The sequence below is a fragment of the Grus americana genome, chromosome 10 (genome assembly GCF_028858705.1).
Source record: "Grus americana isolate bGruAme1 chromosome 10, bGruAme1.mat, whole genome shotgun sequence".
Taxonomy (NCBI): domain Eukaryota; kingdom Metazoa; phylum Chordata; class Aves; order Gruiformes; family Gruidae; genus Grus; species Grus americana.
In genome coordinates, this window is record NC_072861.1 from 14761708 (window position 1) to 14778375 (window position 16668).

The 16668-nt window shown below is 43.9% G+C and overlaps 1 protein-coding gene across 5 annotated transcripts in view; it reads right to left on the bottom strand.

The window, feature by feature from the left end:
- Positions 1-16668, bottom strand: part of CEMIP (cell migration inducing hyaluronidase 1) — a 111057-nt gene that overhangs the window by 15761 nt on the left and 78628 nt on the right. For all 5 annotated transcript variants that reach the window (XM_054837509.1, XM_054837505.1, XM_054837508.1 and 2 more), the window contains exons 12-18: positions 15110-15285; positions 14314-14523; positions 8552-8757; positions 5185-5254; positions 4189-4317; positions 3395-3480; positions 478-609 (exon numbers count right to left, since the gene is read on the bottom strand). In XM_054837509.1, coding sequence (XP_054693484.1) covers positions 478-609; positions 3395-3480; positions 4189-4317; positions 5185-5254; positions 8552-8757; positions 14314-14523; positions 15110-15285 — 1009 coding nt within the window. The remainder of the gene's footprint in view (positions 1-477; positions 610-3394; positions 3481-4188; positions 4318-5184; positions 5255-8551; positions 8758-14313; positions 14524-15109; positions 15286-16668) is intronic.

The following is a 16668-nucleotide window of genomic DNA, read 5'->3' on the forward strand; positions in this document are numbered from 1 at the left end:
CAAAGAGCACAACACGCACTTGCCCCGTCTTTCTCCCTTGCTGGTATGATGCATAGTTTTATGTCTGCTTCGTCAGTACTCGCTTATTCAGCATAACAGTGAACCACATAAAACTGATCTGTGACCAGGCTTAGCCAGGGAAGGTGGTGGATTTTGTTGCTTTCTTTTCAAAGCACCTCATTTTTAATGTAAAAAATTAAGGTTTATTTTTAGTTACATGCATCTGTGCATCTGTGTGTATTTTTGTCCATTTTTGAAATGGTCAGAATCACATAGAGAAATAATCTGAAGGATCTTCAATTCAGACAAAGCAGGTTTTGTTTGTGTAAAATAATGCCCGTGTTTACTTAACGTTCCATCTTTATTTCAATCTTGGCCATATGAAAGGTGCAAAGCAATATAAATAGTCTGAACCACAGCTATGCTCGCCATAAACACCAGGCTGAACTCTGAGAGTTGAAATAAGGCAAAACTCACTGGCAGTTGTCCAGCCACACATCTCCACCCCGCAGCCAGGCCCCGTGATCCTGATTCTTGTAGGCAATAAAGCGCTCAATTATTGCAGGTTCCCTGGGCTTCAAAGGATCAGCATCTTTGTGTGGGCTGTATCTGTAACCAGAAGGAGAGAAGAGAGGTTGGCAAGGGAAGGCGGCCTTGCTCGGTGCACGACTCTGCTAAACATCTGGTTTCTGCTAACTCAGGAACAGCTTTGGGACAACAGTCCATCCAAGCAGCGTGCCTTGTCAGGCAGCGATGGCCAGACCCAACTGCCAAGGGAAGGACAGGCCAGGCGAGGCAGTTGTAAAGACCCGCTCCAAGTTTCCTTTCACCTTTCCGTTATTGTATTGCTGATACATTGCTGAAAGCATGGAAAGTTTATTATTGCTCCCAAAAGCCTGAGATATTTTTTAATTCCTTACTGTTATCCTTTAGCATATCCCTGTTATTTAGATAAATATCCTTTTGTTTTCCCTTTTGAGCATTCTTATCTCCTCACCTTGGCTACACTGCAGCTATGAGTACCACTGCCAAATCTTCCTTTCTGTGGAAAGGAATTAAAACATCTTGGAGAGGGGTGGAGAGTATATCCTTCACTATTCCCACTATACATTACCTGGGACACACGTACGAGATTTATTAACACTGAAGCTCTCAAGCATGATGAAACAGTGGCCTGACATAGGAAAACAGCAGAGACAAATGGAAACTGCAGCATGTGCCCTCAGCTCCTGCATGTTGGCCACTGCTTGGGCCACAGGATCTGAGCAAGGACGTGGCTCGCTGTGGTGATGCTGAGCTCGGCTCTCATTTCCCCAGTCCTGCGGCACAGCTCTCCCTTTTGCTGCTGAGGGAGCATCTTCCATCATACTACACAGCTTAGAAAACCTGACAGATGAGTAACTCAGTGCCAGCAACGGATGGTCCAGAAATTAAAATTCATGCCTCGCCAATGGGTAGCGAGGCCAAGCTGTCAAATCGCTAACAGATATTCAATAGCGCTTTGCTTTGCTTAATAAGCCATCATATCAATCTAAAACTGAGCATCAGGCTGATAGGGTTCCAGTAAACGCGTATTGCTTTGGCAGCTTCATCACTGCGAATTTGCTTTCAGAGAGAGATTTAGTATCAGCCCTTGTGAACTCCTCAGACATTGTTAAATACAGATATTTTGAGATGGATTCCAGTTTAATTCACATCCATGTATAACTGGAGGAACACTACAGGGTATGGAATTTGACTCAGACATTTAATGCTGTAACTGAATGCAGAATAATCTCTCCAACTCTGTAACCATCCAGCCTACCTCAAAGTTTGCCCCAACCGGTCCAGCTACAATCATTTATTCAGTCTCTCAGTCTTGACACATGAAAAGTGGAAAACGGTATAAATAATCTGAGCTGCAGCCTGTGCTGGTGGGTAATCCCCGAGCATAAACATGACTGCATTATGAATTGCTTGGCTTCCAGGGGTCATTCCTGCCCTTGTATGGCCAGGGACAAATTGCCTTTTGTAATCACTTACTGTGCCTCTGGCAGCAGGCAGTTTCCCAAGGCACGTGTTCAGCTACATGGAAAAGCAGCATCAGGCTCCCAAGAGAATTTGGAGGTACTTGCAGAGCAGGTTGCTCTTAATAAGTTATTTTTTTAGCAGTTACTTGTATCATTGAATTAATTATTTCAGTTAATTGAAAATTAAAATAATGTAAATAATATTCACTTTTGAACATCTTTTAGCATCAGCTGCTAGGCAGGGCCCTGGGGTGATGTGGATCACAGGATAACCGATACCTGAGCCGCTGGCTGGGTTCCCCTGGGGAGGAGGACTGATCCCACCCCTGCAATGCTTGCCCGGTGCATGACTACAGCAATCTAGGTAACCCACACCCCAGAGATGGAAAGGAGAAAAGGAAAAAAATTGTCATTCTCCCCTGCTGAGCAGAAGTTTTCAGCAGGTTTCTCTTCCCTACGTGGTTTCATCTGTCAAGAAACCCCGTTGTGGCAGAATACAGGTTGGGTGCAACTGGAGGCAATTGGTCTGTCAGGAAAGAAAACTATGAAACTTGAGAATATTTAAGTCCTTTTCTCTCCCTGGGCTTGGTAACTAAGTTAAGGGCCAGACTCAACCACTAATGAGACAAAAGGGTGCAAGTGCGGTCCTTATGCTATTACACTCTGCCCGCAAGGAGCCCTCTGGCTCCATCAGCCTCCTCACTGGGGGCAGCTTTGGGGAAAGAGTGGGGATTCTCAGAAGCCACCAGACCATGGTAGGTCTGCCGCTATGATACGCTCTATAGAGAGGTTTACAGTATTTCAGAATGACTCCATTATGTCACAGCATAGGCTGTGCACAGCACCAGGGATAAGGGTCACTCTGTGTATTTAATTGTAATTATTATTGCAGTGTCACATTTGGAACTAGACAGGAATTTGTGAGCTCCATCACATAAGCACTCCCTCTTCAAGTAGGTCCTAAAAGAATGAAGAAAATCAACAGCATTCCCAGGAAATACTGTAATTTCTTAGTCCTGTGAAACCTTGAAGCAAGTTCTGCCCAGTGGGGCTGTTGACCAGACAGCATTTAATTTTCTTGCTTATCTAAAAAAAAAAACCAAGTCAATGAAACACCCTAGAGCAGATGTAACATCCATGCCAGCTCAGCTCAGAGCTAACGAGCAAGAACAAAACCAGAAGGGTGGGTGCTGGGGTCCCTTAGGAAGGGGAATGGAGAAGATGAAGTTAGAAAGTGGTAAATCTAAGTGAAGACCTTTCCTCCATAAAAGCCACCCCAAAGAGATTGCAATGATTCTTGTCAGCTTCCTTGACAGCAATTTCATAGTTTTCAGGCAGTGCTATAGAGAAGTCTTTTCCAAACCAAACTGTGCAAAACACTTTACCTCCCAGAAATCAGCGTCAGGATAGGTCTTTTGTCCTTGGCGGAGGCTGGAGTGGTTTTAACGCCGTTATCGATGATCATTCCAGCCTAAAAGAAAAGAGGAATGCACTATTACAGTATATTTCTATATTCTACAGTTCTTTCCATCTCCAGGCTCTACCTCCAATTGTTCCAAGCCAAAGTTACTGGCAAGATCCTAATAACTGTTTCTGTCAGTAGCATGTGAAACAGAGGGCTGCCAGGACCATCCAGACTTGCATATACCCCCCCAAAATTGCCACAAATTTCCAGAAACTGCACCTCTCTTGTAAATGCATGTATCCCCATGCACATAAAGGCCCTGCTGCAGTCTAAAGCACTCAGTGACAGTAACACACAGCCCCACAATACGGCGTGCTAAGGGTAAATAAGTAAAGAGAAGGCGATTAGACACAGCGGCCTGTATTTATCCCTCTAGAAGCTGTTCAGTTAATTGCTAACATTGGCAGTTGAGGTCTCTAATTAGACAAGCTGCCAATAGATGCTTCTGGAGGCACTATTTTAGGAGTGCAGAAGCAGCCTGAGCAGAGGGAAGAGCCTCTCTGAATGCCCAAGAGCCAAGTGAAGCGAGTGCTGGCTGACTCCGAGAGCTCCCACGCCAGCACGCAAGCTGCTTTATCTGCAGACACAAACAAGCTTGCAGTAACTTTTAGTGAAACAGAAAGCACAGGCATTAATAGCTTGCAGACCCAAAGAGCTGGAGCGAGAAGATGGTGGTTTTTTCGAGGGCAGCGTTCCCGTTGCGTGCAGACTCACCCGGTAGTTGGAATGCGCGCGGTTGTTGGAGAATTTCCCCATCGGCATGTGCTCCGAGTAGCCAGGGGAGTACATGCCCGCGGAGGGCCCCGTTGGCACGTGGTGCAGAACAAACCAAAAGCCTGTTTCCTGAGAAAGAGAACGGACATCTGAGCCTTTGCTTGAACTTCTTTGCTGGTCTACATTAGCCCAAGGATTGTCAAGTAAAGTCACAAGACGTAAGCCGGAAGATTTCAGGACAAATCACAGCTAGCAGCATTGACCTGTATAACTATAGGCAGCAAAGAGTTTCACACACACATACATTCACATTCACACTCACACTCCCGCATCTTGCCTTAAGTTAAGCTTTCACATCCACACTGAAGCTATAAGCGAGACTTTCAAAATCCGTAACACACACACACACACACACACACACAGGTGTCCTCCTATCACTGCATGCATGGACCTTAAAAATCCAATCATTTTTATTTGGTTGCCTAAAAATGTATCTAGGAGCCCGAATCTAGGTACTCAGATTTGGAAGCTTTGGAAAGACCACATGTCTTTGTATAAGTCTTGGTTTGCTTGTTTATTTGTCTTAGTAGGAAAATAAAGGCTCCTGATGTGACCAAGAATTCCTGTGGAATTAGCATTAGAGCTGACTGAAATTTCAGAGCACTGTTACTGTACTGCAATTAACAGAATCATTTCCAAAGACTTCACTGGGACTCCACAGTCACATTTATTTAATTTATTCAGGCTGTACATTGTGCAAAAGCTGGGAATTCTTGTTAAAGCCATCCAGCTCTAGAAACAGCAAGTGACAAGAAGCGTGGAGCAAAAGGAAAAGCATTATTTTTTTATTGGCGGCACTAGCCACATTAATATACATCTCGAGCAGTTTCAAAAATGCCTGAGTAACAGAAGCAGGTTTTATGCCAGCAAGAGCCTCAGCCTTGCAGGGCTGTAACCGGTCTGAGCTGTTACCAAATAAGAAACTTCTGCACTCACTTCAGATCCCGCAGCTGCACAGTTTATAAGGTTGTTGTGTGGGTTGGCTATCCAGAAGGTGGATACGGCGCTGCAGGTCAGGAAAACAAAGAATAACATGAAAATGACACTTCACGCACACACCAGAGTCACCGATCAACCCCCCGCCCCGGTACAGGCAGGACAGATAACCCCCCGGATAAGGGGTCCTGCCTAGGGGGCAAAGGGAATGGGTTTTTTTCTTTCTCTTCTCATACCACATTTGTCCTCTGTGGTTTGACAGAGAGCACGGCCTTATCTTTTAAAATCCCGAGTATTAAATGAGGAATTTCAACTGCAATTCCAAGCCTGCTATGAAGCTGTCAGATGTCAATCATGTTTTATGATAAGGTAAATATGTTGTTGCACAAGTCACAGAAAAGAACTTTGCCCCCAAATGAGCCCTCAGGTTCATTAGAGACTTGTCTAATCGAGGAACCCAGCAAATTACCTCTTAAAGGCTTTCCAAGCGTACCCCGGTACCTGCCTTTTCCAAGAGCTGCTGTGATTCATTAACTCTATTTGCTCCCACCCTCCCATGCATTTATTTTGGGACAAAAGGACTCCATTTGTCTAATGCACATAAAAAACTCTTAATTGAAAGATTCCCATCAAGGAGGAAAGATCAATCCATCACTGCCCATCCTGTGACATACAGCATTCATTAACCAACAGGCACGTGAACTTTGGGAGGAAACCATCCAGCACTTAGAAGCAGCAGACAGGCTCCCTAGATTTGCTGGGTGAGATTCGCCTTCCCGCAGGGGATGAACCTACGTACCCCTATGTCTCTTAATCTTGCTATGAAGGACTTCATGAAGGCTTTAGGCCAACTGATTTTGCTGGCCTAAGATGAAGTTCCGTTTGTGCGACTTTATTGTTAAAACATAGCTAATTGTTTCTATTTTGGGCATGGGTCTGGCCTAGAAAGAAACAATTTGAGATTATTTATGGACTACCTCCTGCTGCATAGGCAAGAGCAAGGACATTATATTTCCACAGTGACCTGTGTTTCAGCCCGATCCCATTCCTCAGAGCCACGTGGATTGGGCAGGTTACTGTGTCATTTGGCACAACCCTATTGTCTTAATTTCTGGCAGCGGCTGCTTGCCTGCCTCTTCCAAGCCGACGCAGCCACAGCTGGTGCTCATCCCTCGTCCCTGCGCTGGGTGCCTTGGCTGCTGCCCCAGGGGTAGCGTTCCTGTACTCATGCACTTACGGGCTGGATGATCCCAGTGCAAAACAAGTTATTTCTCTGATCAGACCATGAATTCTTTTATAAAGGAAGACATCGCAGATCAAAGTACTGTAGGACCTTTTCATTAGATCTCCACCTATCCTTCCGAGCGCTTTTTCATGTAAGAGTCTTCTAAACGACACAAAATACGTCCCTCTGACTATTAAATGGATTATCAGTGGAAAATGAGCACAATGGCTGATTAACTCTTATTTTATGAATGAACATATTAAGTGTAATTTATAAACAAACACAGATGTGAAAAAGAGCATTGCATGAATTCATCTCTTTCCCTTGCCAAAGTAAAAAGCTAAAAATATGTTTCTTTGGACAAAACCCCAGTTTGTTCTGAGGACAGTATGGGTGATACTGATACAGTCCCAGCAGACTGAGAGTATTTCCAAATAAAAGAAATCCCCTGAAGATTTTTAACTGTTAGGCATCAATCAGCTTCTAACTGTCTCATTTTCAGGATGGAAGTCTGGCTCCAGAGACTTTCTCATTGACTTTTTGTGGGTCAGAAATTTAGTGCTTTTTTTTTTTAAGCGTAGATTTTTTCCCCCCTCTCCAACTACAGCAGAATAAAATCCTGGAGAAAAATCTGGACTATGGGCAGAAGTGTTCCTGTCTCCTAGTAGCTTCGACACAGCACCAGTGCTCTGTGGTCTCAAGACAAATCTTCACCATGGAAGACCTCCCATTATGTTGCGCAGGGGTCTTGTCCTCAAGATGATCAACCATCGATTTTAAACTCTTAAAGGCAAGCTTGAAGTCCAGCTTTTAATGGAAAACACTCTGAAAACAATGTGGTTCCACAGATCTGTTCCAGACCACTTGCTATGCTCCCTGGACTACAGCTGGGGATCTGCTTGCCAAGCTGCTAAGCACACAGGTTTTACTTTAAGAGTTCAGTACTCTCTCAAGAAGAGTTGGGGGCATAGGGAAAGAAAAAGAAAGCTAATTAGCTGCCTGATAAGCATCAAAATTAGTAGGTTCCCTGAACAGTGAGTAATTAGCAATGAAATCATATTCCTAAGTTGTGCACCTTGATGTTAGGGCAGAAAACCAGCTGGAAAATCATGGAAAGAAGGGCTAGAATGGCCTTCAGGAGCTCAGTGAGTCTCTACCCTGCCTTATGTCCCTGTCAACTACAACTGCAGTATTTGTGACTGGCATTTCTCTAACCTGTGCTTAAAAATTACTGCTAATGAAGAATCCATTAATTCCTCTAAGAGAAAAATCTAATGCTTAACTGTGTGGTCAGATTGGTTGTGTTTCTTCTATACTTCACCTGAATTTTTTCTGCAAGGCAACACAACTGCAAAAAGAACTTGTAAAATCCCTTCTTATTGCAAATGCTTCTATAATCCTCATCTAAACCTCAGTTGGCAAATCTGCAGGGTCATTTAGAGGAAAGGATCTTGAAGAAAGGAGATGAAAGGCATTCGGTATTTTTCAAGTTTAATACAGCATTTGTGGCAAATAGAAGTTTTGAGAAGTTCTCATGGAAACATTTTCATGAGCTCATGTATAGACAGACTATTAGAGATCCAATGGGTGTACACAGTCTTTGATCTTTTATTGTCATGTTCCAGTTCTGTGCTAAACTGCTTTTATTATATCATTTTGGTTTCACTCCACAGTTTGGGCAGAGTGTACCAAATGAATACATAAGGCCAATGCTGTATCATTAAAAAGTGTCCGTCCTTCACAAATAACGACTTCTGAATTAATGGTAGTATTTTCAAAATCAGCTACCATTTGACATGAGCACGAATGTCAGAACCCAGCCTATTCTGAACTCCGCAACTTTTTGCTGAGCCATTAGGAACAAGACTCTATGAGGCACAAGGCATCACTATGTACTTTGAAAAAGAGATTTTCAGTATCTGAGGTAGCAACCACCTCAATTGACTTTATGCTAAAAATGAAAATTATACCCTAGGTGTGTAGGCATCTGAATAGCACAAGTATAAAGATCCCAAGGAGATCCCTAACCTTTGGGGCACACAGCCCAGACCTCTATAGATGGCTACACAATCATATACATGTAATGCTACCTTCTATGGCTAAGTCCTGCAAGGAAAAGAGAGAAGGAAGGCTCCCACTCACCTACAGTCCTGCCTGGGTTTAGGGATGTACCCCGGGTAAGCGCCCTCCGTGATCTGCTTGCACATCCTGCTGTCTCGGTCAGAGGGGAGCAGAGTGCTAGGTTTAACAAGCAGTCCAAGGCAGTGATCAAATGTGTTGCGCTCTTCTGGTCCATCCTCCGTAAAGAAGCAATGACCCAGTGCATCATAACCCACTACATCCTTCACCTGCATGTACAAAACAAAGGTCAGCGTTCAGGTTTCATGCTTCAGCCACTGCATAATAAGAACATTTTACAGCAATGGCACATAGGAACTTCAGTACCCTCTTGAACTCGGGGTGTATAAGCAAAAACAAGAGCAAGATCACTCTCTGTTCTTAAGAGCTTATAGTCTAACAAATAACTCCAACACTTGAATTATAATTTGTCATCACCTAGGAAATGCTTGTTCCATTCTTTTGTTTGCCTGTGAAATCGGAGACTGTCTTAGCATGAGGCTGGAAAAAACATAGGCTAGGGAATGAATGGAGGATGTTAGATGTTCAAATCACATCTGGGCTCATTCATCTTCACGTGGAGTTACATGAGCAGCTACATAAAATGCATCTGAAAAATGCAGCTGAGCTGAAAAAATATTTTTTCAGGCTATCAGATAGGTGGCAAGTTGTTTTCCAGACAGACAGAGTTGTTTTAGGTTTGACCCGATCCTTTTTTCCAAGTTGTTGACAGAAGTTTTACTTGACCCTGAGACAAATCAGCTGGTGTTAATCAGTGCTGTTCTGGTTTTGGTTTGAATGCTGTTAACATCGGGACACCGTTGTGTTGGACAGAACAATACCCATCACCCTACTGAAAGATCTGAGAAAACAATTTCAGGAGCAGATATGTGAATTGGAAGCCTGAGGCTAGGACTGTCTGGGAAACAACCCTCAGACACACCATGTCCAGCAAGTCAGTTTTTAGTGGATATGTCTGGGGTATGGAAAATTAATTTCAGGTCTCCATGGGCCAGGTGAAGTGCTGGCTCTCCTGGGCTCTCTCCTTGCTCTTCCCATCATCCATCACCCATCAACCACCATGGACTTCAGGAACCTTCCTGGCAAAGGTTAGCCTGACACCAATGTGTTCCTACAAATGCTTCTGATGAAACAGCAATTGCCAAGGGGCAAAACACAATATTAAACTGGATAGAAGAGCTATTCTTTATGGTGTCATTGAGAGACCTGGGTGCTCAAGTGCCTGAATTACTTTTGTAAACAGGCCTGAGACTCCTCGGTCATCTTCATGCCTCATTCTCAAGGCAAGGAGCACCGATTTCAAATAAAATCCCAGGACTAGTGTTGATTACAAATATGTTTTCACATAAGAAAGAACACTTTCCTTGCCAAATCTGTTACAAACTTACATCTGCACACACATCTATTATGTATCATCCATGCTCCAGTGTAAATACTCAAATCTCTGAACGTGAGTCGTCACAGTAAATTAAACACAGCTAAAATGACCTGCAAAGTGGCGCGTTCCTTTAAGGTACCTCACTGAAATTTCCTGCTAACTTCCCTGATCTAATTAGATGATAGCTTTTGCAAGGTTTAGGCTTCTTTGTTTAGGTGTAAAATGTATGTACTAGACTGAACTGTCCCCTGTTGGAACAATGAGCTGTCCCAGCCTTGTAATGGTAAAGGTTTACAGGACAGAAGAACATTTCTGGAGACTGAGCTATCTTCAGAAGAAGTTTTCCAACATGCATAGGAAGTTTTTTAACCACAGAGAAGTCAGAATTGCACAGAAACTGCCACCAAAACCTATTCGCTTTCTCTCACACATCAGTAATACTGGAAAGACACATAAGTAATGGTGCTGCAACATTTAGATGATGGAGACAGTTTCTCTAGAGAAATGTTAGCCACTTTGTACGGCCATTTATCTTTCCAGCCAGCACAGCACTGCACCACGACTGGGACGTGAAAACCTGTAGTGACCAGACCGTAGCTGGGGCAAAGCCCACATCTGTGCATGGGCAGGAACGCCGCAGGGGAACGCATCTCCCGGTACAGCAAGAAAGGAGCGAAGAGAGAGCAGTGCATGCTGGCAGAGGGGCTTACAGCCAGCAAAAGAACAACACAGTTATCAGCCAGGGACCTGGTCCCTAATGTATTTGTCACCCTCTGTTTGATTAATTACTTTCCCCATATCTCATCTCTAGGTCAGCTCTGACTTAGTTTCCTGTGCGTGTTTTCATGCACAAGCCCACTACTGAAATGCTTGGATAGCAAACAAGATGCTTGTTCCAAAATCACTTTTCCAATGGATTTAATTTTTTATTTAACTAAAACTTCCCTACTAGTCCATAATCTTATTTTAACCATGAGTAATTTATGGCCAGATAATGCCCTTCATGGTAAAACAATTGCTGTGCAGTATAGCTGGATTAGTAAAAGCAGATACCACCGAAGCAGTTAGATAGCACAACCTCTTATTCCATGAAGTACAGCTCTGCCCTGGATTCTGCCAGACTGTTTATTGACAGCCATTTAATTTTCCTCCCCAACGGCTGTTTCTGTTTTAGCTTGCACACTGGGATCCAGTGGAGAGAGTGGGAATCAGAGCAAAGTTTCATCCCTGGGACTGCAGTGGCATAACTAGGTGGTTTTATGGCCAGTCTCTTAAAGAAAACATTGGTAATTATTGCATTTTCAAACAATAATTATGGTGAGAAAAGAATTTCTACAGATGTGTTTCCAGAAGGACCTTCTGTGCCTTCCAGTGAATATGAATTTGCAGACAAGTGCAGAATAGCTCATCTATGGAAGTGAGCTAATGTTGAGACAGTGACTTTAACACACTGTACAGACCCACAGAACAACATTTCCGTCATCAGGAGTAACTGGACACTCTTTTCTCCTAGTGTTTTCAGTATGAGTATCTCTGAAGCGACATGAGAAAAGTGATAGCAAAACAAGCAGGGCAGCCTGTCTGTAAATTGCCAGCCTGCTTTAATGACAGTTAAAAATAACTGATGTTCCTCTCCCAGTTGTTAAAGCATTTGCACTGGTACTCAACCACAGTCATGGAAGAAGCCGGTCTGAAATCAATGGCTTAATGTTAAGGACATCATTAAGTGCCGTGCTATGCTGAGGTTTAATAGCCCAGTTAGATTTTTTTTTTGTATGGCTATTCTCAAAGTGTGATTTGTGCACATCATCAAGGCAAATTATCCCTCAGCAAAGTATACTTTGGATCTACCTGATCTCAGAGGGAATGAATGTTACCCAGGGAAAAACAGAGCTCATCACCGTTTGCACAAATAGCGTTCATGCATGTAGAAACAGGTAGTGTTGCCCAGGTGAGAATATAACAGGCAACTAGGGAATAGAATAACAACTGTAATCATCAGAGACACATGTGGGTGTCTGTGAATGTATCTGGGGCAGAAGAAAGTAGAAAGGAAGGAAAATAGAGTCAGAAAGCAGATGATGAGATTGTGTCGGGATCACCTGATGAATCAAGGCATGAAGCTGCTGACGGCAGATGTCTATCACAGAGCAATGAAACAATATTTAAGTGATGCAACCTTTGGAGCACGCCTTCTGTGACACAACTGAACAAACTTGGTCAGATTGCTTGACTTCACTGGGGGTTTCTTTTCAGCTGTCAGCAATAATTATACAGTTAAAATAAAAAACAGGTAAAGTATTATGAATAGAGTTTAGTATTCACACATTTTGACAAACTATAATCAACAAGGATTAAATTCTTGACTAAGGTTTCAGATTATATACCCTAAATTCTAAGATTTCTCTTGGGTGCCTTGTCACGGAGGCAAAGCACGGTCATTTAGGGAATTGTGGCTATTGAGTAACAACAGCAAGAGAATCAAGCTGCTTTCATCAGCTACATCAGCCTGTCTAAATTTCATCATGCAATCTTGGCTGGAAAAGCCTGAGCACATGGATCGCTATGCCATGGATTCCCCACGGCACAGTTGTCATTTAGAGAAAGCACAAGACACAGAACTATTTCCAAATGCTCTATATGAACCCATCTGTCTGACTGATAAGAAAAATGCCAGGCTCTGGGTATTTGATTTGGCAAGTATTAATCAATAGGGAATGAAGATCTGACATTAGATCCAGAAGCAGGGTTTTAGCTGTTCTGCAGCTCATCAACAGCTGTGCAACCTCTGTGCAGCCAGAGAATGTGTTTATGGTGCCATTGGTAACAGCCCATGATGGTGTGACAAGTGAACCCCGCAATGCTGCCCTTCCACTCTGCACATTAATCGTATACTGAGCCACTGTACTGGTGACTTGGAATTGGAAAGATGCCATATGACCCTGAATGCCTTATATAATTTATATAGAGGAATCTCTTTTTGCTTCAGAAGCTGTGTTCACTTGGTAGGTTTGTAGGATCATGTTATAAACTTAGAAGGATAGAGGTCAAACCCAAAACCTCGGATTCATAAATAGCAGATAAAAGCTGCTCTGCTTCTGGAGCTGCAATTTCAATGCCCTCCCTTCAACTTCTGTGCATTTTAATTACGCCTGTGACTTTTCCTTCCAATGTTGCCACTTTTAGAGGTTGTAGTCTGCAATCTTTGCCAAAAGGAAGACTGTAAGATGAAGCCCTCCATGTGCTAGAGTCAGTAAAGGAGCATTCATCAGCAAGAAAAGGGCAAAATCATGTCTTAGGTAGGTGTTGAAAGCAAATGCTACTCCCCAAACAAGTTCAAGGAAAACGGATTCTTAGAGGCTCCTACTATGAGATGGTACAGTAACTTTAAAATGTGGTATGGATATGAACTCCTAGTAACAATCCAGGTTACAACTGCCAGTGATATGTCTTCTCTTAAAACTCTGTTATATATGGTAGCAGGGCTCTTGACTGTACAAATGCTCCTCTTCAGGGCTCGGATACACTTTTTTCCTTTTGGAATACACTGTGATTTCACTGAATGGGTGAGAGTCCTTTGCCTACAGAAATCTTGTCATTTTAAGACTTTGCGTTTGAGCTGATACTTGGGAAAAAGTTGTCTAGTCAAACCTGATGTTTATTTGACACCTTTAGCAGCTCTGCTTTTGGGATAGATTTCTGCACACCTCCTGAATATGGGTAAGAAGAAGCCATCAGAGGTAGGATAATAGTGAGGAAAGCCTTCTGAGATTATGTGCCAGTCTCCAGGATGCTCAGTAAGGTAATGTTGTTTTCCCTCTGCATCCTGACCCCAAAGAAGGCGGCACCCCGAAGAAGAAGGAGAATATGAATGCGTTCTTACCATCTCTGGTGTGCTGTAACTTGACTGGTAAGCACAGGTCATTTTATAGATTTATCCTAAAGGATTTCTTGTTTTGGAGGGCAACTCTGATAAATCAGAGCTCTGTGAGCGCTTAATGTTGTGAACGGCATTGCAAACACAAACCTTTATTACAGGAAAGATGAAGCACATTTAAACCTTCTGATTATCCACCTTAAATAGCAAGCCCTCTTTCTATAGATAGATCCAACTACTCATTAGAGATGGGCTGGTCTGCAGACATCGCTGCACACAGACAAAAGCTCTGCCTGCTCTGACTCACACACAGCCTACAGTGCCACATTGGCCTCCTCCTTTTTAATGTGGGTTGAAATATGCCTGGAACGTATATCCACAGCAGGAAGAGTCAGACACTAGCTCTAACAATAAAATACATCCTCCTGCAATAATTAAGCTGTATTCATACTGTAAGGAAATGTTTTGACTGGTGCTTTGATCTCTAAGGTAGACATTGGGGCTTCTTACCAGTAAACCATTGGATCCGTGGACTGTGACACAGCGGGAGAAGGTATGGTGGATGGAGACATCCTTCACATACGTTGGAGGGTTGTAGCCTCCTTTCTCATCCACGTCTCCAGCCATATGGAAATGGATTGGGTAATGTCCCATTGTCTGCTGGCCCATATATTTCAGTTCTAGACCTTCAATATGGGTAGCCTTAAAATCAAGACCAATCTGGAGAACAACAGAAAATCAGTCAAGAAACATAAAAGACTGCTGAGGGTAAGAAGGAGGGAGAATACAGGAATAGGAAGGGTTGCACTGTATCTGCTGGAATGATTTACTGTGTGGAAGGGACCGTATGGCTGCAGGGTGAGGGAAGGGGGGTCTGGTGGCTAAGGGGACCATAGTTGCTCTTTGATCTCACGACTGCTGCCATGGCTACATTTGACTTAATTTTAGAAGGAAAGCAATTTGCATTTAATGTTTTCTGTGAGTTTAAGTCAGCTGGGCTCAAATCGAACGCTCTGGGCTGAGCACCACCAGAATCTGGGGAAAACTGGGATCGCAATGTGGAGACTGTGTCTCGGGTGGGTTGAGCACCAGCCTGGCTGGTTAAGCAATGTCTGCAGGGGCATGAGTTGTACTTCAAAGCCAAAGGACAGACAGCAGCAGCAGGGTGGATGTGCTGTACTGTGAGGAGAGGCTGTTTGCTCAGTGGCTGACATGAGGGTTTTTTCCCTTCCTGCATCCTGGCTTCCTCAGTATGTGAAGGTGTGGCTGGGAGGAGTAAAGTGCAAGGAGAGGGCTCCAGCCCTACCTTGATGTGTCCCCCAAAGGTGTCGAAATCAAAGAAGGAGCATAACTTGCTGCCGTACTCATAGCACCGCCCCTCCATCTCGCCCATCACCACGACGTTGCGGCTCAGCAGCCCCACTTCTGCCCGCATGTCAACACCATCAACAACTTCACCGATGTGGAGGTATGCTGCTTTCCCTAAAGGAACAAGATCCGGTTTCAAGGTTACTCTGCCAACACTGCTGGTTTCCCCTTGTGCTTCCTGTGGTAGGGTTGGTGTGATAATGAAAGGAGTAATCGAGTCAGCAAAAACTGTTGGCCAGCTCCTCAAAGGCAGGAAGGCTGGAGCACAGGTGTCACCCAAGGTCTTGCTGACATATTTGCAACAGAGGAAGTGGGATTTTTGGTCTTAAGTTGCTTCATTTAGCCAGGGACTTAAACCAACAGTCTGTTAGACCGAACACATTTCCTACCTTGAACAGGGACTGTGATCATTTGAGATCTTTTTACTTTGGATTACAATCAGCCGTGTACGAACACCCAATGCAAAGAAAACTGATGACGTAGCTATTGAAAAGTCTGAATCCCCAGGGTTAGCACAGCACTTCCTATAGTGAGACACTGGGAGCTGCTCAGCTCTCACAGCACTACTCATGGCTGAGCATTAGTCTGATCCTGCCAACGCCACGGCTGTTAATCTAAGCAAGGAGAGGACTGGGCAGACAGCCTTGTGGAAATTGTGGCTTGGGACAATTGCAACCCCTCATCCAGCTTGTGGGCTGCACAGCCTCCTGCCACCTGCCCTCCCAAACCTCTCAGTTTTAGATCCGCCCACATGTCTCCAATGTGCTCTCAACGCTTCCCTCTGCCCTGCTGTAGTTGGAGTCGATGGGATCTTCCACCTACCCCATGTCACATCTCCCTTGGCCAAGCCAAGTCACTCCTAACATCGTCCGCACACACACACCTGGCTCCATGGAGGGGTTAAAAGCACAGAAAGCTTTCCCTGGCCTGACCAGAAAGGGGTGAAGTCCAGGCAGTGCGGATGTCTAGAAAGCAAAATAATCTCTCTGCTGTAATTTCATTCAAACTTATTCACATTCCCTCCTTCCTTCCGTGGCTTTCTGCAGAGAATGCAGTTGGGAAAAGGTTCATCTTACTGACTACATTCTGTATTATTCCAGTAAAAATAAGTAATAAACTCTTTAAGTAAACACTGAACTTTAAAGAATGCCACACTTGCGTGTATTTAATTTCAATGGAATCGTTCAAATCCATAATTAGAAACAAATGGCAAGCCTGAAGCCTGGCTATCGCTGCAAAGCACTTTGTGCCTAAGCAGAGGTGCCAAGTCGAGGGAGGATTTTTAGCATTGAAACAGTCTTGGTTTTAACCAAAACATGATGCTTTGACTTTATAACAAAGATAAGCAAACACCACTCACTCCCTCCTTCTCCCAGAACTGGTAATACTGGGATTTGGGAAGGGTGAGTGCTCTGCCTTGCTCCGAGACTGCTGTGTGGCAGGATGGGGTTCATGCAGCGACGTGTCCCCTCTGCCTCGGCACCTCCACCTTCAGGA